Below are 26,018 nucleotides of genomic sequence, written 5' to 3'. Positions count from 1 at the left end.
CGGCTGGTCATGGTGGCAGATCACTTGAGGTCAGGAGTTCAAGACCAGCCTGGCCAACATGGTGAAACCCTGTCTTTACTAAAAATACAAAAATTAGCCAGCCACGATGGTGGGTGCGTGTAATCCCAGCTACTCAGGAGGCTGATGCAAGAGAATCGCTTGAACCCAGGAGGCAGAGGTTGCAGTGAGCCAGGGTCGTGCCACTGCACTCCAGCCTGGGCAAAAGAGAGACTCTGTCTCAAAAATAAATAAATAAATAAATAAATAAATAAATAAATAGTTTCTATTGGGGTCACTTTGGTAAATTATTTTTTCCTAAAAGATTATTCATAAAAATCTAGTATTTAAGTGTTAAAAGACCCATTCAAATTCCTAAAAATAACCTCTGTTGAAACATGTCAGTAGGCTAGCTATGGCCTGTGAACTGCCATTTTGCAATCACTAGATAGAGAATTTTCTACCTGAAAGAGGCCCTATGGATCCATACTGGGGGTTGCAAACAGGTAAGATGCCTGGCAGATGACTTAATTATGTGAGGTGAAGACTTTGGTGAATTAGAGAGCCAATACCTCAACTAAAGACAAACAAGTTAATTTTAAACAATATTTAAACCAAAACACTATGCAGGTCAAATAAAACAGTCTGCAAGTTCACTTGGCACATCACGTGCCATAGCTAGTTTATGGCCTCTGCCAGCCCAGCCTCCTTCCTCATAACCACACCTCCTGAGCATCTCACATTTTAGCTATGTCTCATGCTCCCTGAACAGACCCTGCCCTTTCTTCATATATCTTTTTTCTTTTTTTTTTTTGAGATGGAGTTTTGCTCTTGTTGCCCAGGCTGGAGTGCAATGGTGTGATCTCGGCTCACCGCAACTTCTGCCTCCTGGGTTCAAGCGATTCTCCTGCCTCAGCCTCCCGAATAGCTGGGATTACAGGCATGCACCACCACGCCCAGCTAATTTTGTATTTTTAGTAGAGATGGGTTTTCTCCATGTTGGTCAGGTTGGTCTCAAACTCCAACCACGGAGTCTATCTCTGTCACCCAGGCTGGAATGCAGTGGCTCAATCTTGGCTCACTGCAACCTCTGCCTCCTGGGTTCAAGTGATTCTCCTGCCTCAGCCTCCTGAGTCACTGGGACTACAGGCGCCTGCCACCACGCCTGGCTAATTTTTTTTATTTTCATTTTTTAATTTTTAGTAGAGACGGGGTTTCACCATGTTAGCCAGGATGGTCTCGATCTCCTGACCTCGTGATCTACCTGCCTCAGCCTCCCAAAGTGCTGGGATTACAGGCGTGAGCCACTGCACCCGACCACCTCTTCATATATCTTTCTTTTTTTTTTTTAAGAGACGGAGTCTCACTCTGTCGCCAGGCTGGAGTGCAGTGCCATGATCTCGATTCATTGCAACCTCTGCCTCCCAGGTTCAAGCAATTCTCCTGCCTCAGCCTCCCAAGTAGCTGGGATTACAGGTGCCCGCTACAAAGCCCAGCTAATTTTTGTATTTTTAGTAGAGACAGGGTTTCATCATGTTGGCCAGGATGGCCTCAATCCCTTGACCTCATCATCTGTCCACCTTGGTCTCCCAAAGTGCTGGGATTACAGACGTGAGCCACTACGCCTGGCCTCATATATCTTTCATAGCTTTATTATAGCAAGACTTTCTCTGAGGATTTTACTTCCCCACCATATTGTGAACTCCTGGTAAGCAGGGACCATATCTTATTCACCTTCATATGCTTTGCAAACATTTGTTGTATAGCTTTTATAATCAGCAAAACAATAAGAATCTTCTCTCTTTCTCTCTTTTTTTTTTTTTTTTTTTTTTGAGACGGAGTCTTATTCTGTCACCTAGGCTTGAGTGTAGTGGCGCAGTCTCAGCTCACTGCAACCTCCGCCTCCCAGGCTCAGATGATGCTCTCGCCTCAGCCTCCCGAGTAGCTGGGATTACAGGTGCATGCCACCATGCTGGGCTAGTTTTTGTATTTTTAGTAGAGACTGGGTTTCACCATGTTGGACAGGCTGGCCTTGAACTCCTGACCTCAGGTGATCCACCCGCATCAGCCTCCCAAAGTGTTGGGATTACAGGCGTCAGCCACCGCGCTTGACCGAATCTTCTCATAAATTGTTTGTGGAATTGAATCGAACTCCATTTTATACATTATGAAAATGAGGCCCCAAGTAGTTAAGTGACTTATCTAAGATCACATAGGAATAGGACCAGTGCTCTTTTTGGCATTCTACCCTGTAATAGTTCCAGTTATAAAATCAGGAACTGTAATAGAAACGAAACTTTCTTAGTTTCTAGAACTGACTTAAATGTCTGACTCTGAATCCCCAGCCTGCCTCCTTGCAGATAATTTAATTTAGGATGTCTTCAGGTAAATTGAGATATAATCCAGTAATTTTGAGTGGATATAACTTCAGGCTTATTGATTCCTCGTGGGCCCATTCAAAGCTCTCCAAACTTCCTGCCTCTTCTTCCCCAAAGCTGATCTAATTCCTAGAGAAATTGTACAACCACAGCTGGCAAGAGGTGAGGTTGGCAGTAACCATTTTTGGGGTCTCATCAGGTCTTACTGGCATCATCTGATGCCCCTTATGAGCCTGGATACTTTCCTTGTCACTCTTGGATCCTCAGGCAGTTCAGAGGACTGATGGGACACCCCTCCTGCCTATAGCCATCTCCTACCATCTCTCTTGCTTTCTCCAGGCCCAGTTGTTTCTTTCAGAAGCCTCCTAAACTTTTGAAGGGGATCCTCTTATATTTCCTTCCTTAAGACTAGGTTTGCAGTAGGGGAGGCAAAAACTCCATACCTCATCTCTCCGTCTCTCTTTCTAAAACTTTCTCTTCTTTCTCTCCCTGAATTCTTTACATCTTTTCTCAGGGTATGGGGAAAAACCAGTTTTGTCCCTTCTCACCTCTGTGTGTGATTACTGTCCCACCCAAGAGTGGCCTTTGTCTTTCTTCTCAGCTGTCCAGCCATCTTTGCTGCACTCAGTGTCCTTCTGTCTACCTATCAGTTGGAGGAGGTTGACAGATACACCCCACGGGATAGGAATGGCAGAGCAGGTGATGCTTGAAATCAGTTTTCTACTGAGGATCCTGGTGCAAGAGCAAATTGAGATACTCAGTTGTCATCTGTAATAGAAAAAAGCATTTTAGATCCTATATTTTTCTATACCTTTAGAAGGGCCCCAGAGGTTTGAGTTCTAGTCACCAAGTTCCATTCAATATTTGACACGTGATTTGGGTGAGGTCTTCTGTTTTGCTGAGTTTTTTTTAATTGTCCTGATTTAACCAGACTTATGGGACAGTACTATGCACCCACGTTCCAGGGCCTCCAAGTTCTAAGCCTCAGAGTGGTCCCTGGGCTAAGGTGCTGGATGAACCTACTCCCAGCCTAGAAGCCTCCCGTTGTAACCAAGTACACCCATTTTTCTTTGAGATAGAGAATGAGTTACCTTTTAAAATCAGCTTTTTTCTTCTTTCTCTTTCATCTTTTTCTTCTGTTCCCCACTTCCTACTTAGCTGATTAGAGATGTATAACCTTTTACTTTCCCTTCACCAGATACTCCTAGAGCAAGTGTATCAGTGTGCTTACTTCAAAGCTCCAGAGTAGAAACCTCTCCCACCAGATTGCCTTGAGAGACAATAGTGAATTTACAACCAAAAGTATGCCTACCAGGAAACTCTGCCCCATCTCTGCCTCCTGGGTTCAAGCGATTCTCCTGCCTCAGCCTCCCGAGTAGCTGGGATTACAGGCACACGCTACTACGCCCAGCTAATTTTTGTATTTTTAGTAGAGACGGGGTTTCACCATGTTGGTCAGGCTGGTCTTGAACTCCTGACCTTGTGATCCGCCCGCCTCAGCCTCCTAAAATGCTGGGATTACAGGTGTGAGCCACCGAGTCCAGCCCCCAAGTCCTCTTTTAAAAGCCCCCGCTCTCTGCTCCAAAAGCAAAGAGATACTGTAAGGCAGGAAGCCTATACTCTTCCCCTTAAGCTAGCTTTGGAAGCAAAAGTCACTTTCTTTATACCAGACCTTCCTTTTTTCTTTTCAGGCGAAATCTCTGTCACCCAGGCTGGAGTGCAGTGACACAATCTCGGCTCACTGCAACCTCTGCCTCCTGGGTTCAAGTGATCCTCCCACCTCAGCCTCCCGAGTAGCTGGGATTACAGGTGCCCACCACCTCACCTGGCTAATTTTTTTGTATTTTTTTTAGTAGAGATGGGGTTTCACCACATTGGCCAGGCTGGACCAGACCTTGCTTCTGTTCATTGGATGCTACAAATGAAGAGCAAGTGTACCTGAATTTTAGCTACACTGCTTTCTTAAAAAAAAAAAAAAAAAAAAAAAAGGCCCTGGCCGGGAGTGGTGGTTTATGCCTGTAATCCCAGCACTTTGGGAGGCCGAGGCGGGTGGATCACTTGAGGTCAGGAGCTTGAGACCAGCCTGGGCAACATGGTAAAACCCTGTCTTTACTAAAAATACAAAAATCAGCCGGGCGTGGTGGCACACGCCTGTAATCCTAGCTACTTGGGCGGCTGAGGCAGGAGAATCACTTGAACCTGGGAGGCAGAGGTTGCAGTGAGCTGAGATTGGGCCACTGCACTCCATCCTGGGAACAAAGTGAGACAGTGTCTCAAAAAAACAAAAAAGCCCTATCTTTGCAGGACAGGTGAGCCCCCAAATTGAGACTTAGCTCAGGAGAGTTCTTAGCTTTGCCCAAGGAAGGAATTCAAGGGTGAGCCAGCGGTGTTAGACAGCAATCTTTTATTGAATAGTGCTTCTCCTTATGGAGCAGGGCTAACTCATAGGCAGTGAATCCAGAGTGAATACCCAGTGTATGGGATGTTGGCACCTGTATTTATACTCACCTAGTCCCTTCTCAGCCTTTTGGCTAAGATCAAGTGTAGTATACTCATTCCTACCCACTTTCAACCACATGCAAATTAAGGGGCAGGTTAATGCAAATTGAGGGGTGGGTTTTTAGAGCTTTCTAGGAAAGAGGTAGCAACTTCCTGGTCATTGCCAAGACATTTGTAAACAGTCATGGCACTGGTGGGAGTGTCTTATGCTAATGAGGGATGGGGACAGCTAGGGGGTCCTAGATCCTGTTTTGGTCAGCAGGATTTTGACCAGAAAACAAGTCCTGCCATTCTCCTACCTCACCAGGGCTCTGGCAGCCATTTAACTACTTTGAGCCCCAGTCTCCTATGTATGGAGTTGGGTAAAAGTTTGGGTGGTTGTGAGGATTAGCTGAGATAATGCCTGTGAGTATCCAATAAATGTTAGACTCCTACATTCCAATCCTTGTGCGCCCTGCCTCCAGAATCTTTCATTGTGACCTTAGGAGATTCTGAGAATGATTTTCTCAGAGCAGGGCTTCCAGTAGCTGATGGTATGGTGGGAGGAGTGGAGAGGAGCTCTTGCCTTATTACTGAGGAAATTTATTTTTTTCTAGTATTACTGGATTCTTGGGGAAAAATTTGTAGTCCTCCCCTTGAAAGGCAAAGGGGCTAGTTGTGCCATTTGCCCGCCCAGGAACCATGAGGAGATATATGGTAACTTATGCCTGGCAGCTCCCGAAGAAGGAACTGGTGAGGAGGGGCAAGGGCCCTGGGAGGAAAGAGCAGAAGATTGAACAGACAGGTGTTTTGAGGAAGGTAGATGCAGGTGTGGGAGGGGTTCTTGGATGAATGGTGGCCATCCTGTACCTTCTGGAGTCACAGCATGGCACAAAGGAGGGACCCCTGCCCTGTAGCCTACCAGCCCCTCACACTGGGCAAGCCATAGGCCACACTCGGAGCCACTGAATCCTGTTCTGTACCCACTCTTCCTGCTATTATGAGATCCAGAGAGAACAAGGCAGGGTGGCAACATGGAGTCATAGGTTAAGCTTGTGAACTCTGGAGCCAGCTACCTAGGTTTAAATCCCCATCACCCATTAGTCATGTGACCCTAGGCTAGTTGCTTGGTTTGCTGTGCCTTTATTTTCTCCTCTGTAAAGTGAGATGATAATATTAGTACCTACTGCATAAATTTACTGATTAAATGATTTACATATTAGAATAGTGCTTTGGATAATGCCTGACAATAGTAAATTGTACTCAATAAGTATAATTTTATTCATAAAGTACCTTTCCCCATATTTCTATAGATATCTTATTTTTGAGAAATAGAACATTACAGGTGTAGGGAAAGCTCTTTACCATCCCATGCCCCTTTATTTCTCTTTACTAGTAACCACTTTCCTGAAGTTGGTGTCACCCTTCCTATTTATATTTTTATATATTATCACATGTGTATATATCCATAAACAATATATAGTATGTGGCACACTTTTTAAAAATGATACCATAAATAGCATCATAGTTCTTTTTTCCCGAAAATCATTTCAGCTTTATCCACATTGACACACATAGACAGTGCTATGTTCAATCCTGTGGCTGAACCATAATATATTGATCCCTTCGATCCCTACTAATGAACACTTGTTTTCAGCCATTCACTGTTACACACAATGTTGCCATGATTACCCTCATGGCTATCCCCTTGTACATGTATGTTTCTCTGAAGAGGACATATAAAGTACATACGATTCTTCCATTGTGAAGTACACACATCCTCAACTTTATATAATGTTGCCAAATTGCTCTTCAACATGGTTGTACCATGTTTCCCAGTTCCCAGTGATAAGTGCAAAATAATATCATGTTTAATTTCCATTTCCATTATTTCTAGCAATGTTAAGAATGGTTTCACAATTTGGTTGGGGCATGAGGGCTCATGCCTGTAATGAGGCGGAAGGATCACTTGAAGCCAGAGTTGGAAACCAGCCTGGGCAACAAAGTGAAACCCCCTCTTTACAAACAATGTAAATATAAATACAAATGAATAAAAACAATCTTTTCACAATTTATAGGTAATTTGAACTTTCCCTTTGAATTACCTTTGCTCGTTTTGCCATTGGGTTATTTGTATTTTTCTTTTGATTTGTAGGATTACAAAAAATAAATTTTGAATTGTAATCCTTTGTTGATTATATGCATAGCAAGTATATTTTTCCAGTCTGCAGTTCGTCATGTGACTTTGTTTATGATACACTTTAAAAAGAACATTCTCTTTTTTCCTTTTTTTGTTTGTTTTTATTTATTTTTTTGAGACAGAGTCTCACTATATTGCCCAGGCTGGAGTGCAGTGGTGCAATTTCAGCTCACTGCAACCTCCACCTCCCAGACTCAAGTGATTCTGGTGCCTCAGCCTCCTGAGTAGCTGGAATTACAGGCGCCCACCACCACGCCCGGCTAATTTTTGTTTTTTTTTAGTACAGATGGGATTCCACCATTTTGGCCAGACTAGTCTCAAACTCCTGGTCTCAAGCGATCAGCCCACCTTGGCCTCCCAAAGTGCTGGGATTGCAGGCATGAGTCATGGTTCCAGAGCTGTTTTTTTTTGTTTGTTTGTTTCATTTTTTTTGTTGTTGTTGTTGTTGTTGTTACAGGGTCTTGCTCTGTTACCCAGGTTGGAGTGCAGTGGCGCGATCATAGCTCATTGCAACCTTGACCCCCTGGGCTCAAGCAGTCCTTCTGCTTCAGCCTCCCTAGTAGCTGGGACTAAGGGCGAGTGCCACTGTGCCTAGCTAACGATGTACTTTCAACAGAAGTTAGTAAACAGAGACTTTTATTTAGTTTTTGCATTTTTTTCTAACCCCTCCCTAAACTAAAGTTTTTACATTTTTTATTTTCAAACATAAAATTTTCAAACATAAAATGTGAAATATTTTACATATATATATATATATATATATATATGTATCATCCTCTAGATCTATCATTCACCATTTTGCAGTATTGGCTTTATGTATTTTTTTTTCTTTTTTCTTTTCTTTTTTTTTTTTTTTAAGGCGCAGTTTTGCTCTTGTTGCCCAGGCTGGAGTGCAATGGTGCGATCTTGGCTCACCGCAACCTCCGCCTCCTGGGTTCAAGCGATTCTCCTGCCACAGCCTCCCTGGTAGCTGGGATTACAGGCATACGCCACCACACCTGGCTAATTTTTTATCTTTAGTAGAGACGGGGTTTCTCCATATTGGTCAGGCTGGTCTCGAACTCCTAACCTCAGGTGATCCACCCATCTCGGCCTCCCAAAGTGCTGGGATTATAGGCATGAGCCACCGTGCCCATCCTGGCTTTATGTATTTGTATATTGTTTGCTGAACTGTTTGAAAGTAAGCTGCATACTTTATGACATATCTTTCTTAAAAATAATGACGTTACCCACATAACCAAATACCACTCTCATGCTAAGAAAATCGGCACTGATTTCCTAATATTATCTAATGTACAGTCATATTCAATTTCCTTATTTGTCCCTAGAATGGCTTTGCTCTATCACCCAGGCTGGAGTGCAGAGGCACGATCTCAGCTCACTGCAACCTCTGCCTCCCAGGTTCAAGTGATTCTCCTGCCTCAGCCTCCCGAGTAGCTGGGACTACAGGCATGCACCACCATGCCAGGCTAATTTTTGTATTTTTAGGAGAGAAGGGGTTTCACTATGTTGGTCAGGCTGGTCTCAAACTCCTGACCTCAGGTGATTCACCCACCTTGGCCTCCCAAAATGCTGGGATTACAGGCGTGAGCCACCGCACCTGACCTAGAGTGCCTTTTATAGCTTGTTATCGTTGAATCAGGATCCAATCAAGAAGCATACCGTTGGTATGTCTCTTGAATCTTTATTAGTCTAGAGCAGCCCCCATGCCTTGTTTTTTTCATCATGAAATTGACTTTTTGAAGAAACTAGGTTCATTGATTTATAGATTGTTCTACATCCTGGATTTTTCCCTATCCTCTGTATTCACATGTTCTCAGTCCAATTCCAAATTCCTGGGGAAAAGGTAGGGTGGCCCATCTTGGATTAGGTGTTATATAAGTTTTCTATGGCTGCCATAACAAATTATCACAATTTGATGGCTTAAAACAAAGCAAATTTATTATATTACAGTACTATAGGCGAGAGTCTGACATGGATGTTCTTGTTCTAAAATCAAGGTGTGAGCATTCCTTTCTCAAGGCTCACGGCCTTTTCTGCTTCTAAAGGCCACCCACATTCCTTGGCTTGTGGGCCTTTCCTTCATCTTGACAGCCAGCAGTGTTGCATTCCTCTTACCATTATTTCCTCAGATCTATCTGATTCTAAAATCCAGGCTCTGTACATCATACCTATACTGCCTGCAATTAGTCGTGCCACTTACTTTGTGGATGGAATTGAAGGATTTGACATTTAGCTGGTTTGCTGGTGCATAACAACTAGCTTCTGGGGAGAGGAGATGCCCTGACTAGTAGCTGCCAATTTCTGTGGCATAAGTACTCCTACCATGGCCAGTTTTAAGTTACCAACTTAATTTCAGCAGGCTTGCAAACTTCCTGAAAATGTAACCATCACTCCAGCACAATACTGCATTTAATCCTGGTAAATTTCACCTTGTTCAGCACCATCCAGCCTGCTGTTGACTGTTGAGAACAGATGGTTTCTATTGACCTTGTTTGCTTTGTTTCCATAGGGACTGTACCAGCTCGCCATGGATATCATCATAATGATCCGAGTGTGTAAAATGTTCCGCCAAGGTCTCAGGGGATTCCGGGAATATCAAATCATTGAGACTGCTCACTGGAAGCACCCTATCTTCTCCTTCTGGGATGTAAGCAGCTGGGCTCAGCAGGATTATGAGGGCTTAAAGAGGCCCAATAAATTGCATCCCACTTCCTGGCCCAGGCTAGAACTGAGAAAGAAGACAAAAGGAGAAGCAGATGAGAGACCCAATGGTCACTTTTATTAATGGCCAGACTTCTGTTGGAGAGGGTGACTTATATCATCAACCAAGAGGTTTATCTAATACTGAACCCCAGATTTAGACAGCCTTACATGCCTAGCCACAGGCAACGCTGGACCAAGGCAGTCTCCACTGCAACAGCAGGCCTGCTGCCGAAACTCATGGCAGGGAAAGGTGGAGCAAAATATGGGCTCAGAGGGAAGGAGACGATCATGCCTAGTTTTTCTTTTTCCAAATTCATTGAAGAGTTTAAGTCACTCTTCAGTGTAAAAGGAGAGAAGCCAGTAGTGTTCTACTAATACACCTCCCTCCATGTGGAAAGAAACCTTGGGAGTAGAGAAGTGGTCTCCATTTCAATGGTGATCAAAAGAGCCAGAAGCAATCCAGGAGTCACAATAACCAGGGTTTTCTAAATGCCCACACACTTGCTCTATTCGCGTCTCTACTTTCTTTCCTACACCCCTACTTCGGTGCAGGGGGCATTTTCAGGGCCTTGTTCACTGTGGTGACCATGTTTCTTTTCTTTTTTTGAGACGGAGTCTTACTCTGTTGCCCAGGCTGGAGTGCAGTGGTACATCTTGGCTCACTGCAAGCTCCACCTCCTGGGTTCACACCATTCTCCTGCCTCAGCCTCCCTGGTAGCTGGGACTACAGGCACCCGTCACCACACCCAGCTAATTTTTTGTATTTTTAGTAGAGACGGGGTTTCACCTTGTTAGCCAGGATGGTCTCGATCTCTTGACCTTGTGATCCACCTGCCTCGGCCTCCCAAAGTGCTGGGATTACAGGCGTGAGCCACCGTACCCGGCCTGGTGACCGTGTTTCTAGATTTCCTAGAAGGTCCCAATTTAAAATATTTTATCCCAGTGGTAGATCATGTGCCCTTCTTTAGCTCAGAAAAGTTGGTCACCCTTCTGCTAACTTGTTCTAGTTCCCCAGAGGTATCTTCATTGCTACTGGGTGTGTTGTTCAGGGCTTCAAAGTTGCCCCAGCAATCACCTGGACAAATCCTGCCCATTTTTCTGTTGTTTCAGGAATGACTAGAGCCAGTCCCCACCCCTCTACATCTAGTGATTCACTCCAAGAAATTTCCCTAAAGGGCTTCTGACAGATAGTGGCCAAAGAAAGGGGGATACGGGGCTGGTGATGGGGGAAGGAAAGGCAGCCTTAAACTGGTTTCTGAGGGGCCAGCAGGTGATATAACTAGTGTGTATGTAGCTGAGTTTAAGATACAGCAGGCTAGCTGGAGAGGAAAGATACACCTCATCTAAAGACATTCAGATACAAAGATTATATTTTAAGACCCTGTGCTGGCCAAACCAAAGAAGGCCGCAGCCCTATGGTTGGGCTGAGATGAAAAACGAATGGAGTAGAAGAACTGTAACCAAAAGACTCAGATTAGCTCTCAGGAAGGACCTCCTGACTCTCAGGGTGGCATGCAATGGTGATGCAATGGGCCCTGGAGATTAGAGGGCTTTGGTTACCAGAAGATATGGCCTGATGCATGGGGCAGTTGGAAGCTAAGATGCAGAGTCACTTGTTGTCAGGGGAATGTGAGGCTGAAGCCTAACCACATTGGCCAGCCAGAGTGGCTTGAGCAGAGCAGAAGCCTCTCGAAGGCGGCCTATAAGGGTCATAGGGTTGTCAGGCAGAGCACTGGGTGGCTGGAGTGCAGGATCAGGTGGGGAGCCCTAGACTGCTTCAGTAGATGTGTGAATCTGGATGTTTCTGAGCACTGCCTCTTTCCTTCAGTAGCCTCCCTGAGCAGCACCACATGGCTATGCAAAGGATAAACAGGTGGTGGGGGCAAGACGGGTCTGAGTGGCTCAAAGGAACAAATGACATGTGGCTTGAGGCCACACTCCAGACACGGAATTGGGTTTGCTGAAAACCTTGAGTTGGGGTCTCAGCTAGACCACTGACTTGCTGTGTGATCCTTGAGCAAGTTCCTTCACCATCTCAGTCCCACATGGGGCTTAATAAAACCTGCTGTGTCCTGATGACTAAATGGAGTAAGGCAGGGAAGATACACTGTGCTTGGCTCATTAAAGACACTTAACAAAGGTTGGCTTCATTTATTCCTTTCTTTTTTTTATTTTTTGAGATGGAGTCTCGCTCTGTTGCCCAGGCTGGAGTGCAGTGGTGCGATCTCAGCTCACTGCAAGCTCTGATTCCCCGGTTCATGCCATTCTCCTGTCTCAGCTTCCTGAGTAGCCGAGACTACAGGCACCCGCCACCATGCTCAGCTAATTTTTTGTATTTTTAGTAGAGACGGGGTTTCACTGTGCTAGCCAGGATGGTCTCGATCTCCTGACCTCGTGATCTGCCCGCCTCGGCCTCCCAAAGTGCTGGGATTACAGGCGTGAACCACTGCGCCCGGCCTGTTCCTTTCTTTTTATCCCTCCTTTTCTTCCTCCTCTATACTTGTTTGTTTGCTGCTTTTCCCCCTTCCTTTTCTCTCTCCTTTCCTGTTTCCTCCTTATCCTCCTTTCCTTCTCCCCTCCCCCATATTTCTCTGCCTTCACAATAATATATTGTCAATGCTGGACCCAAGCCTGGTGCTGAGTTGCGGCCTTCGAGCAGAGGCAGGCCTGAAAGGGCTGGCTGCTATGAGGTTTCCCATGGCTTCCTGCCCACCATGGTGGTCCAGGTACACAGGAGGGCTCTAGATGCAAAGTTCTAGGGGCAGTCTTACTGATTCTCCCTCTTCTCCCTGCCCTCTTTCTTTCAGAAAAAGATGCAAAGCCGAGTCACATTTGATACCATGGACTTCATTGCAGAGGAGGTATGCATAGCTCGAACCTTGCTGTGGTGGAATTTTCCTTCTGCACCCTGGCTTGGAAGAAACCCTGGCTGGGCATCAGCAGAGCTGGTTTCAGTCTAGGCTCTGCCACCAACTCAGCTTGTCACCCTGAGTTGGCCACTTTGTTTCCTCATCAATAAAATAGCTGATCTCAGTGATTCCTCCAGCCCTGGAGCTCCAAGACTGTGAGCATCTAGGAACCAGCTGTCACTGCACAGTTGAGCAGAACCAATGAGAGAGAGTTCCTGGGCTTGGACCCGTGGGAAAACAGCAGGAAAAGATAAAGCAGAGGATGTGAGAGTCCCAGAGAGAGGAAGAATTTGGGTGGTGAGAAAGGGCTGACCTGTGTGAATTCTGGTTCTGCCCTGAATTCTCTGAGAGATGCTGGGCATACCTCTCACACCTGGGTGTCAGATACCCTTAGAGTCTTATTCAGGTGCAGCGCACCTGTTCACACTTGGAAGGCTGAGGTGGGAGGATCACTTGAGGCCAGGAGTTCAAGACTGCAGTGAGCTGTGGTCATATCACTGCATTCCAGTCTGGGTGATAGAGCAAGGCCCCCTCTCTAAAAAAGAGTCCTCTCATTTTGATGAGGGAATGCTTTTATATCTGTGGGAGCTATGGACTGTGTGACTTGTTCCCTGAATTTCAATCTCATCATTGTTCTCTTCTTGGCTTCTCTCCATGATATCCTGAGTTTTAAATATTAAAATCCAATTTAAAATTTAAAAGAGCCTACCTATTTATAGGGAAGATCTGAAATTCTCACCAATGCAGACCTGACTTGACCCTGGCTTGGAGTAGCCATGTTGTTTTTTTTTTCCTCAGGGAAAGGGGAAAGAACAGAACTTTATAATGGGTATCAGGGCCACCTGTGCCCATCTCCTGACCCACCCCTTTCTCTTCATGGAGCCCAGGTATGGCTTCTGTTGCCTGCCTCTCCTGGGCACAGCCTTATTTTTTCGTGCCCCCTTGTGTATGAAGCATGCTCAGTTAAGTCATTCAAGCTCTGTGACTCTTCAGCTCTTCAGGCTGGCTATTGTGTGACACTGACCACTGAAGGTTAATCAGCCTCTTTCCTTCAGGCAGGAGAAACTAGGGGCCTATCTGAGAGCCACAGAACTCTAGATATGAGGGCAATTCTGTGCACCGCAGTAGAGGGCGGGAAGAGGGCACAAAGGGAAAATTCTTTGTTACGGGCAAGGCCTATAGGTGGTCCTCAAATGAATCATGCCTGACTCTGGTTCCAACACAGAGAAGAGTAGAGAGCCAATTTATCCTCCCATCTCAGCCTTCTGAGTAGCTGGCATTACAGGTGTGCGCTGCTGAGCCCAGCTGGAGACTCATTTTAAAAACCAGCCCTTTGGCCAGATGTGCTGGCTCACGCTTGTAATCCCAGCACTTTGGGAGGCCGAGGCAGGAAGATTACCTGAGCTCAGGAGTTTTAGACCAGTCTGAGCAACATGTAAGACCCTGTCTCTACTAAAAATTAAAAAATAAAAATAATTATCTGGGCATGGTGGCTCACACCTGTAATCCCAGAATTTTGGGAGGCTGAGGTGGCAGGATTGCTGGAGCCTGGGAAATCGAGGTCGCAGTGAGCTATGACTGTGCCACTGCACTGCAGTCTGGGTGACAGAGTGAGACCCTGTCCCCCTGCCCCCACCCCACCCCAAAAAAACAACAATCCCAGCCCTCTGAGTGATGCTAATGAGTATAGGGTTTCTTTGGAGTGATGAAAAGCTTCCAAAACAGTGTGGTGATTGTTGTACAACTCTGTGAATACACTAAAAAACACTGAATTGTACACTTTAAATGGTGATTTACATGGCATGTGAATTATATCTAAGTAAAAATGACATATAATATATAGTACACACACATATATAGTTATATAACCTGCCCCTCAGCACAGCATTTGGATTCTGATGGAAAACTAAGCCTCAGTATAGTCCATATTGGGCTTCTAATAACGCTAAACTTCTCACAGAGAACCCTTAGTATTAGGGAGGCTTAGAATCACAGACTCAATTATTGCAGCAACTGTCAGATAGTGGAAACAATGGATACATTTAAAAAACATTGTTTAGAAAAACACTGAGTGAAGAAAAGCAAATTGCACAAGTGATGTCTACAGTCTGACATTTATGTAAATTTTTTATTTTTAGTTTTTGAGACAGAGCCTTCCTCTGTCATCCAGGCTGAAGTGCAGTGATGCAATCACAGCTCATTGCAACCTCAACCTCCTTGGGCTCAAACAGTCCTCCCATTTTAGTGCCCCCCAGTGGCTAGGACTACAGGTGTGTGCCACTACGCCCGACTAATTTTTTTTTTTTTTTTTTTGAGACGGAGTCTCGCTCTGTCTCCCAGGCTGGACTGTAGTGGAGCAATCTGGGCTCGCTACAATCTCCGCCTCCTGGGTTCACGCCATTCTCTTGCCTCAGCCTCCCGAGTAGCTGGAACTAAAGGCGCCCGCCACTATGCCCTGCTAATTTTTTGTATTTTTAGTAGGGATGGGGTTTCACCGTATTAGCCAGGGTGGTCTTGATCTCCTGACCTCGTGATCCACCTGCCTTGGCCTCCCAAAGTGCTGGGATTACAGGCGTGAGCCACCGCGCCTGGCCCAATGCCCGGCTAATTCTTAAATTTTTTGTAGAGATGAGGGTCTTGCCATATTGCCCAGGCTGGTTTCGAACTCCTGGGCTCAAGTGATCCTCCAGCCTTGGCCTCCCAAAGCACTGGGATTACAGGCATGAGCCACTATGCCCAGCAGTAAATTTTAAAATACGAAATAGTCTTATATATTCTGTGGGTACATATATATGCATACATAAAAGTGGTAAACTTAGATGGTGGGGAGCAGATCTGGATTGGGGTGGTGTATACATATAAGAGGATTTTAACCATCTGTGTTGTTCTGATTTCTAATGGAAAATATGTGTTGTTTCCAAAAATTTTACTTATACCTGAGAAAAATAGAGGAAGTTAGTATGCCAGATGTTAATGGCTAATTTTGGGTAGTGGGATTATGGTCAATCATTCTTTCTTGATCCTTCCTGTCTGATGGAGGAACACAGTAGGAGTATGGCTGACCTGCAGTGAGTGAAGGGAAAATGGTGAGAAATGGTGTTTGAGAAGCAGACGGGCCAAGTCTCCTAGGCCCTGTTTGAAGTGAATTCCCTTTTCCCCATCCCAGACATTTTTTTGAGCTCCTAAGGTAGGCCTAGATCTGTGTGTGGTCTTGAGGAATACTAGGCTGTGTAACGTCCCCACCCTGCCATTGAGGAGCTAACTAGGAGTTATGACGAGACTTAACTAGTAAGTTACCCACTTTCATGATAATTACATTAATCCATTCACTAAGGCAGGGTCCTTGTGACCTAATTACCTCTTAAAGGTCTCACTTTTACAAATTTTTTTGTAGAAACAAGGTCTTGCTATGTTGCCTAGGCTGGTCTCAAACTCCTGGCCTCAAGTGATCCCCCTGCTTTGGCCTCCCAAAATGTTGGGATTATAGGCATGAGCCACTGCGCCCAGCATCCACTTCTTAATAATGTCAGAATGGCAATTATATTTCGACACAAATTTTGGAGGGGACGTTTACCCTATAGCAAGAGCCTACTGGGGAAGGGGCAACTCTTTTAGCTAAGATGACCCAGTGGGGACTCACTGAGGGTGTGGCAGCATCTGAGCTGAGACCAGAATGATGAGTCAGCCATGTCCACAAGAAAACCCAGGGGACAAATATTCCAGGCAGAAAAAAACAGCCCAGGCAGAGACCTCAAGACAGAGCCGAGCTTAGCACATGCCAGGGACAGGTAGAAAGTTCCAGAGTAGAGAACAAAGGGGAGAGGTAGGAGATGATGTTGGAGAGAAGCCATTGAGGGTGTTCACAACTCACGGTGTCACTTCTTCAGCAGGTGGGAGTGGTAGGTGAACGTGCTGGTCCATGAGGCCTGATTCACTGGAGAAGAAAAGGTTTAGCTAATAGTCTCCGGAAGGTTCACTTTGCTCATTAGTCTCCTGTAGCATGCCGAGCTCTAGGCTGAGACACAGGCGAAGGTCTCCCCTGACTGCTTTGTGTATGTGCTGAGCAGACTCTGCAGGACCACTGAAGCCCGGGGAAGCCTGTATTGCCTAGGAAGGTCAATGAACAGCACAGGTCGGGGGGATGTCAGCATTCATATGTGTCAGATCTACTCCTAATCCTGCCTGAGTTTCTTCATCTGTCAAATGGAATAACAGCTCTTGGGCTGGCAGGATGCAGTGAGATGGGCATGTAAAATGTTTATCCCAGTGCCTGACACACAGTAAGCACTCATCACATGTCAGCCACTGTGGTACAGGGAACGGGAAAGTATACAAGCAGGACTGTAGGGTGTTGCCCGCTGGCCCATGAGCGAAATTGCTGGGTCCCCTGTATCACTCTGGTCCTCTCTCCTTAGGGTCACTTTCCTCCAAAGGCCATTCAAATATTGCAGAAGAAGCCTTCCTGGAGAACAGAGGATGAGATCCAGGCCCTCTGTAACATCCTGCAGGTTCTGGATAGCTATCGGAACTACGCGGAGCCCCTGCAGCTGCTCCTGGCCAAAGTCATGCGCTTTGAACGGTCAGTGAGGGGCACAGCCCTTGGCCACCAGGCTGAGGCTGGACTGAGCAAAAGAGCCTGGCTGAGAAGGTGTGGCAGGTCCTGCCCACCCCTCTGCATATTGTCAGCCATGAATGAATTCTTCTGTCCATTCACTTCAGCTCCCACTGCTGTGGTCGCAGCACCCTTTATCTTGCACACTTATTGAGACTCTTAGATAATTAAAGGGCCATTAAATCTGGAGAGGATCTAGTAGGAACCTCAGAGAGGATCTGGTCCAATTCCCTCATTTTTCAGATGAGGAAACTGAGGCTCTGTGGGGGAAAATGGCTCCTCCTACATCACCCAGACAAAAAGAAACAGCGCTGAAGCTCTTTTCAGTCACTCACATCAGAGCTTGGGATGAATTCTTTCTGAAACAGCTTGGCTTTGCTTGAATTACCACTGAGGTCAGTGATGCTCTGATTGAGAGTTGAGAAAGGGTAGTTTCCCCAAAGGAGAATCAGGGTGCGACTGATGGAAAAATATGACCAGATGCTTGACAGCAAAAGCGACAGATGTCTGCTTTTGGAGATTCAGGTTCTAGCTCTGACTTGATTGTGGCTTGCCGTGACCTTCAGCAAGCTGTGGGTTCCTTGGGTCCTCCTTTCCCCTTCCCAAAAATGTTGGTTGAGCTTGATGGTCTCTGAGGGTCTTTCTGGCTCTAGCTCTAGTCATCTTTACTTCACTGAACAGTGCCTGTGCTCCCTCATCTTCAAAATCTCATTTCCTAGCTGAATATTCCTGCTATCTCCCAGCTAGTCATTATCACCTGGGCCATCTCCTCTTTCTTTTTTCTTTTTATTATTAGTATTTTTGAGATGGGTCTCATCCTGTCAACCAGGCTGGAGTGCAGTGGTGCAATCACAGCTCACTGAAGCCTCTTAACTCCGAGGCTCATGTGAGCCTTCCACCTCGGCCTCCTTTGTAGCTGGGACAAGGGGTAGGCATCACCTTTCCTGGCTAAATTTATCTTTTATTTTTTGTAGAGACAAAGTCTCACTATGTTGCTCAGGCTGGTCTTGAACTCCTGAGCTCAAGTGATTCTTCCACCTCAGCCTCCCAAAATGCTGGGATTACAGACATGTACCACTGTACCTGGCTTGCCTCTTTCCTACATTGATAAAGATTCCAGGCTGATACTGGTTTGTAGCTCATGAAGCCCACAGCCACAGTGGAGCCTGGGCAGTACTGACTCCAGCCTGGTGTGGTCCTCTGTCTGTCCTCTGATCCCTTCCCTCAGGAGTTTGCCACAGAATCACAAGGCCAGTGAGTACTCTCTAAGAGGTCAGAAGAGGAGATGCTGCTGGGGGCTGGGTCAGGGAAGGCTTCCTGGAGGAAGTAGGATCTGAGTTCCTGAAAGGATCTGAATAGTGGAGAAGAGAGGGAAGGCCATTGCAGGCAGGGGAGCAACATGGACAAACTGATGGAACAAAGTGGGTATCATCTGCCCTGAGCAGAGTGTTGGTTCCCCTGCTGCTGGTCAAGCCAATGAGTCAGGAAGGAACAGAAGGTGGCAGTGTGGAGGGGGAGGAGGAAGAGAAGGAACTGCTGAGGGCAGGGCCATGAGCTCAGAGCTGGGGACAATGGCCCTGCTATCGGGGTACTTCCACAATGGCTGCTCATCAGTCCTGGCAGAGACTAAAGGGCAGACTTTTTTTTACCCATTGTCTCCTGGGTACAATCCAAACTTAGCTGAGCTTTGGAGGCCCTTTATGGTGGGACCAGTCGAATTTTTCTCCCACCACTCCCCTGACCTTGCCTTCTCTCATTTTCCTTTCCCGTGAAGTGCACATTACCTATGAAGTACACGTTATCCCTTGTATGTGCCGTGCTTTGGGCCACCTCTGCACCTTTGGTCATGGTGGTCCCTGTGCCTGGAACCCTATTCCATCTCTTTGCCCACCTGCATGACTCACTTGAAGCACCATGCTAGAGCCTTGTCTGACCTTCCTAAGCTTGGATAAAGGCCCCTTCTCTGTGCTCCTCAAGTAGCCTGCACTGACATCTCTTAAAGCATTTTTAAACCTCATTTACATCCTGTATGCGACCATAATTTTGAAAACAAAGTCTGTGTTGTTCATTGTGCCTTATTTTTTTTTCTTTTTTTGAGACAGAGTCACCCAGGCCAGAGTGCAGTGGTATGATCATGGCTCACCATAGCCCTAAACTCCCAGGCTCAGGTGATCTTCCCACCTCAGCCTTACAGGCAGCTGGGACTACAGGTGTGCACCCCCACACTTGGCTAATCTTTGCATTTTTTGTAGAGATGGGGTTTCACCTTGTTGCCCAGCCAGGAGTTCAAGACCAGCCTGGGCAACATAACAAGACTCCGTCTCTACAAATGATAGAACAATTAGCTGGATGTGGCAACTTCAGGTATCAGCTCAAATATCCCTTCCTTATTGATAGTAAGAATAGGCAACATGGGACTGGGCACAGTGGCTTACTCCTGTAATCCCAGCACTTTGCAAGGCCAAGGTGGGAGGATCCTTGAGCCCAGGAGTTCAAGACCAGCCTAGGCAACATAGTGAGACCCTATCCCTATCTCAAACTCCTAGGCTCAAACGATCCTCCCACCTTGGCCTCCCAAAGTGCTGGGATTAACAGGCGTGTGCCACCACACTTGACCTCACGGTGCCTAATAGACACCACTGATATTTAACTTATTGAATGAATGAAGGAAAAGAATAAATATCGAAAGAATTGAGATTTGGACATGCATACGAAATAATGAAACTTCCCTCTGAGTTTAAGAACTCCTTGTTTGCTCTGGGCCTGGGCACTTCTACCCTAAGGGTGCCCAGTTGGGTAGTGGGCTGCTGGTAATTATGATAAGACCATTATCTGTGTCTCATCCTAGGCATACTCATCTGCATTTTAGAGACAAGAGAAACCAAGGATCAGAGAGGGGATATCCATTGCTCAGTGTCACACAGCTAAGAGCAGAACCAGGATTTGGATCCTGGGCTAACGCTAAAGCCAGTCCTCCTAATCATTTAGCGACTCTACTAACCCATTCATTGCTTTCAGCATGTGTTCACTCATTTATTCCACTATGTTCAATGAACATTCACTGTGTCCAAGCACACGCGGCAGTGACCCAGACTGGCAAAGACTCTGCTCTCAGGAAGCTTCAGTCCAACCGAGGCAGGCAACGGGATAGGTGTTAGTGAAAGGCTCCAGCTTGACTGGCAGGGCTGGGCTGTCCTGAGGGCCCTTCTGGTCCAAGTCTGTGCTCTTATATCCCAGAGCAAAGAGCACAACCAGTCCAGAGCTCCTCCCAGCTTGGACCTGCCCCCGTGTCACTACCCAATCAACTAGCAGTGGTCTTTTCCCAGGTTCGGTCGTAGGCGTGTGATCATCAAGAAGGGGCAGAAGGGCAACAGCTTTTATTTCATCTACCTGGGCACAGTTGCAATAACCAAGGACGAGGATGGCAGCAGTGCCTTCCTAGATCCCCACCCAAAATTGCTGCACAAGGGTAGCTGTTTTGGGGTAAGCCCAGGGGAAGGACCCGGTTTCCTGGGGTGGAGTGGGTGGAGGTGACAGGACTTCTGCTACAACCTCTCAGCCAGGCCCAGTCCTGCCTAGTACTCTGTACAAGTCACTGTCCCGTGTGGGCCCCAGTGCCCTTACCTGTCAAATGCTAATTGAGTTGGACCAAGATCAGCCTCTTCATCTGTGATGTTTAAGAAGTATGTTCCTGATACAGCCCTTTAGAGATGAAATGACTCCACAGTGAGGGCTCTCCAGCTTCCTCCCCTCTGGCCTGTTCAGGCCTGTTGCCTCTTTTTCCATAAGCAGCAGATTAAGAAGAAGGGGAGTGGGCCCCAGTGGGAGAATGTGCAGGAGAATAGAGGGGGCTGGGGAACACACAGTCTGGTGAGGAGAGAATTCAGGGGGAAGATGGAGGCAGGGAAGATGTGCGTAAGGCTGAGGACAGGAAGTGGAGGTGGCCTCACACTTGCCCTTGCCCTGTCCACCCAACAGGAAACGGATGTTCTGCATGCTTCAATGAGGAGGTGCACCATCGTCTGTATGGAAGAAACGGAGTTCCTGGTTGTTGACCGGGAGGACTTCTTTGCTAATAAGCTGGACCAGGAAGTTCAGAAGGATACTCAGTATCAGTTTGAATTTTTTAGGTAACTCTGCCTTCATTCAACCTTTTTTTCCCCTTGTGTGTTTATTAGCTGCCTGACTTTGTCTGTCCTAGGCCTGGTGGGAAACATACTGGTTGCTGTTCTCTCTGTCTGGGATGCTCTGAAGTCCCACCTCGTACCCACCTTCTCTCTCTGCAGACTCCTACTATCCCTTCGGGTCTCAGCTCAAATATCCCTTCCTTATTGATAGTAATAGTAAGAATAGCTAACACAGGACTGGGCACAGTGGCTCACTCCTGTAATCCCAGCACTTTGGGAGGTCAAGGTGGGAGGATCCCTGAGCCCAGGAGTTCAAGACCAGCCTGGGCAACATAGTGAAATCCTGTTCCTACAAAATAAAAAAAAAAATTAGCTGGGTGTGGTGGCACATACCTATAGTTTCAGCTACTTGGGAGGCTGAGGTGGGAGGATCACTTGGGCCCAGGAGTTTGAGGCTGTGGTGAGTTGTGATCACATCACTGCACTCCAGCCTGGGTGACAGAGCGTGGTCCTAGTAGCTAGGACTATAGGTGTGCTGCCACATCCAGCTAATTGTTCTATTATTTGTAGAGATGGAGTCTTGTTATGTTGCCCAGGCTGGTCTTGAACTCCTGGTCTCAAGTGATCCTGCCACTTTGGCCTCCTAAAGTGCTGGGATTACAGACATGAGCCCCCGTGCTCAGCCCAAACTATAATTCTTTTTTTTTTTTTTGAGAGAGGATCTTGCTCTGTTGCCCAGGCTAGAGTGCAGTGGCATGATCTCACCTCACTGCAACCTCCGCCTCCTGGGTTCAAGCAATTCTCCTGCCTCAGCCTCCCACATAGCTGGAATTACAGTCACGTGCCATGACTCCCAGCTAATTTTTTTGTATTTTTAGTAGAGACGGGGTTTCACTATGTTGGCCAGGGTGGTGCTGAACTCCTGGCCTCAAGTGATCTGCCTGCCTTGGCCTCCCAATGTGCTGGGATTACAGGCGTAAGTCACTGCTCCTGGCCCAAACTATAATTCTTGATTGCATAGTAATTTCTTCACAGTTTATATGCCCCCTCAGGCAGTAAGCAGTATGGTGACAGGGACCAGATCTGTCTTTGTCCCTACTATAATCCTTATGTTGTCACACTGCCAGACACATGCAGGTGCTCAACTAATAAATATTGGGTAAGGTGAATAACAGGATATAAATAATTACAATCACATGTGAGTCAGAAAGTAAGCACCATAACTGGATATCATATTTAAAAGCAGAACTCATACACAGCAAAAGATTTTTGGTTTTTGAATACTTGCTTACATGAAAGGCCACATAAGGATATGCAAGTGAAATCTCATTTAATTGCTCTTCAGTTATTTGCCTTTATGTAAAAGGAGTAAAAATCCAATGAAGTATCTGCACTGGCCCTGAAAATTCAGGTTGTAGGGCTGCACAGCTACAGAGAAGTGTGATGGCTGAGGGATCTGATTCCTGTGGCTGGGGCTCAGAGAGGTAGCTTCATCCCCTGGAAAAGTGGGGATTTAGTCCTAAAGGGAGGAGCTGTTTTTTTTTTTTTTTTTTTCCATACTCTGGAAAAATAGGTCTGGCTCCAATCTCAGCTCTTAGGTTATCAGCGATGTGACCCTAGATAGGTCATGTCATTTCTCTGTGCTTTAGCCTCCTGCTCTGTAAAATGGGGATAAGGATACCTTTCTCCCAAGGTCATGGTGAGGATGGAATGGGATGATCATGGGAAGTGTATGGCCCAGTGCTTGGCGCATGGTAGGTACTTCTTCTACGGTGGCCCTACTTTTCTTCTGGTGTCTCCAGACCTTCGTCCCTGACATGGCACTGAGCGTGTTCACCTCTGGTGCCCTGACCTTAACTCAGTGCACGCATCGAGGCCTGAGTCACCTTGAGTTAACCTGATTCAATGAACTCAGTCCACCTGAGTCAGTTAAGTTACGAGCCCTTAACCTGTTGGAGGTGAGAAAATCTGAGATGATTGTTGGCAGCCCTTGGAGCCGCATATGAAGGCAGGCAAGCCTGTGAAGGTGGTGTTCAAGGTCAGAGGAAGGGGCAGTCACTGCGGGGTGGGTTCACCCACAGGGAGCAACAGGCAGAAAGAGGGGAGTCCAGACATGTCCCACTCTCCAGGCCCAGAGCTGAGTATTTGAAGCCAACAGGCCAGGGGGACACAGGGGTTGGATGAGCTGCCCAAAGCAAAGGTAGGGCCAGAACTGCTAAGTTGGGGGACAGAGCAGCTGTGAGCTGGAGTGGGGACTAGCTTCATGGGCCACGGTGGGGCGGGTTGGCAGGGCTGGAGGAGGAGAAGGTTCTTGGAAGGAGGAGCAGAGGTGAGAAAAGCACAGAGGCTGGATCACCCAGGGACATCTGAGCAACAGCAAACAGGGGAGCTTGGCTGGAGGGGAGGGCCTTGGGAAAAGGTGGAGGGAGCCAAGGTGATAGCAGGTAGGAGAGTGGCTACAGGCAAGGCCAGGTAATCGCACAGGTAGCAGCGAAATCTTCCACCCAGGCATCTTCGACAGGAGAAGAGTATGTGCCCTCTGCAGATTGCTAAGGTCTGGGCACCTTGTGTGATGGAGTTGATGAATTCTAACAGGCTCTTCCCACAGGAAAATGGATCTGTTTGCATCATGGTCTGATGAGAAGCTCTGGCAGCTTGTAACCATGGCGAAGACGGAGAGGTTCTCGTATGGGCAGCTGATCTCAAAAGACTTTGGAGAGTCATCCTTCATCATGTTTATCAGCAAGGTGAAAAGTCTGGGGGTTGGGATGAGGGTGAACCTCTGAGGAGCATGCCTAAGATCATGTCCTGTGACCTGATGGTCAGAGTTTGAGCCCCTTTCTGCAACCTGTGCAATTCACTTCCTTTTCAGACTTTCCATGTCCCAGCTGTAAGAGGCCTGCTTCTCTCAGAGCGTGGCTAGAGACGTTAGATATATGGCTATCGTGTTAGAAAGAGGACCAAGGGATTCTCCCACCTTGAGCTCCTAAGCATGCTTATTTACATATAGATGCATATTTAAATTATGCATTTGGCTGTTGAATCTTAGTGATGCCAGATCACTTTTAAAATTATTTATTTATTTATTTATTTATTTATTTATTTATTTATTTTGAGACAAGAATCTCGCTGTTGTCAGCCTAGGCTGGAGTACAATGGCACAATCTTGGCTCACTGCAACCTCTGCCTCCTGGATTTCAGCAATTCTTCTGCCTCACCCTCCCGAGTAGCTGAGATTACAGGTGCCTGCCACCATGCCCGGCTAATTTTTGTATTTTTAGTAGAGACAGGGTTTCATTATGTTGGCCAGGCTGGTCTCGAACTCCTGACCTCAGGTGATCTGCCTGCTCGGCCTCCCAAAGTGCTGGGATTACAGGCATGAGCCACCAGGCCCAGCCTATTTATTTTTGAGACAGAGTCTTGCTCACTTTGTGGCACAAACTTGAGTGCAGTGATGAGATCTTGGCTCACTGCAACCTCTGCCTCCCGGGTTCAAGTAATTCTCCTGCCTCAGCCTCCTGAGTAGCTAGGACTACAGGTATGTGCCACCATGCCTGGCTAATTTTTTTGTATTTTTAGTAGAGATGGGGTTTCATCATACTGGCCAGGCTGGTTTCAAACTCATGGCCTCAAGCGATCCACCTCCCAAAATGCTGAGATTACAGATGTTAGCCACCACACCCAACCTTAAATTATCTTTAAATTGTAAAAGTGATATGACCACATTAGGAAACTTTCTGGAAAAAGGGAAGAAATCATCCATAAACCATCATCTCAGAGTAGAGTTTCAACAGTGGAATTTCTTGGTATCATAATTTTGTTTTGTAAGGCAGACTTTATTCAAAGGGGCCATAGCCATAAGTATAGGAACCACTGCAATGGAGTCTTGCAGCCAGAGAGAGAGATTGGACTCAACTCTCAGTATCATAATTTTAATGGCTCCTGCAACAAATTGCATTCCAAAAGGAGAGCCCCACCTTATCTAGTGTCCAGGATGTACATTTTTGTTGGTGCCACCACAGCTCTGCCAGCCTTGCATGTCATTTTTTCAGAAGTTTTCTAGTTTAATAGGTCACAGTTGCTGCCATACTGAGGATTTGATATTTTTTTCTGATTACTAGTGAGATTTATCATGTTTGTTTATGATTTACATTTTATCTTTTGCAAATTGCTTTATGTCCTTTGCCATCTTCTCTGTTGGTTGATAATGAAAAGAAAATCTCCCATTTCTCAAGTGCTTACTGTATGCCAGGTTCTATGTTTCACATGCTTCATCTCATTTTAGTCTCTATAGCCCGGAGGAGGTTGGTATTGTCATTATTCCCATTTTACAGAGGAGGAAACTGAGGCACAGTAAGGTGAAGTGGTTATCCAAGGTCGCACAGCTGATGAAGTGCAGAGGCAGGGTTCAACCCAAGTCTCTCTGACTGCAAAGCTCTTTTCAAGAACTTGGATTCAGGATTTGGGCTGACCTTTCTGTCTGTTTCTTACAGATTAAGCCATCACAGGCATTTGTTGAGTTTTTGCCAAGGTCATGACACATTGGTCTAGGCTCTGGAGGGATACAAAGATGAAAAAGACTGGTTTTCTCTCTTTATAGATCTCCTCCAC

General features: G+C 46.4%; 1 protein-coding gene across 2 annotated transcripts in view; it reads left to right on the top strand.

Moving 5' to 3' along the window:
• The window catches only part of CNBD2 (cyclic nucleotide binding domain containing 2), a 75,968-nt gene that overhangs the window by 9,106 nt on the left and 40,844 nt on the right, over positions 1 to 26,018 (top strand). Inside the window, exons 3-8 of one of the 2 annotated variants that reach the window (XM_012511971.2) lie at positions 9,566 to 9,703; positions 12,567 to 12,620; positions 17,084 to 17,247; positions 20,607 to 20,763; positions 21,259 to 21,410; positions 24,016 to 24,154. In XM_012511971.2, the coding sequence (XP_012367425.1) occupies positions 9,566 to 9,703; positions 12,567 to 12,620; positions 17,084 to 17,247; positions 20,607 to 20,763; positions 21,259 to 21,410; positions 24,016 to 24,154 (804 nt within the window). The remainder of the gene's footprint in view (positions 1 to 9,565; positions 9,704 to 12,566; positions 12,621 to 17,083; positions 17,248 to 20,606; positions 20,764 to 21,258; positions 21,411 to 24,015; positions 24,155 to 26,018) is intronic. The other variant, XM_030826716.1, reaches the window with a different exon arrangement.

Source organism: Nomascus leucogenys, chromosome 13, assembly GCF_006542625.1.
Source record: "Nomascus leucogenys isolate Asia chromosome 13, Asia_NLE_v1, whole genome shotgun sequence".
Lineage (NCBI taxonomy): Eukaryota > Metazoa > Chordata > Mammalia > Primates > Hylobatidae > Nomascus > Nomascus leucogenys.
The sequence above is the reverse complement of the archived record's forward strand: the minus strand, read 5'-3'. Positions and strand labels throughout refer to the sequence as shown.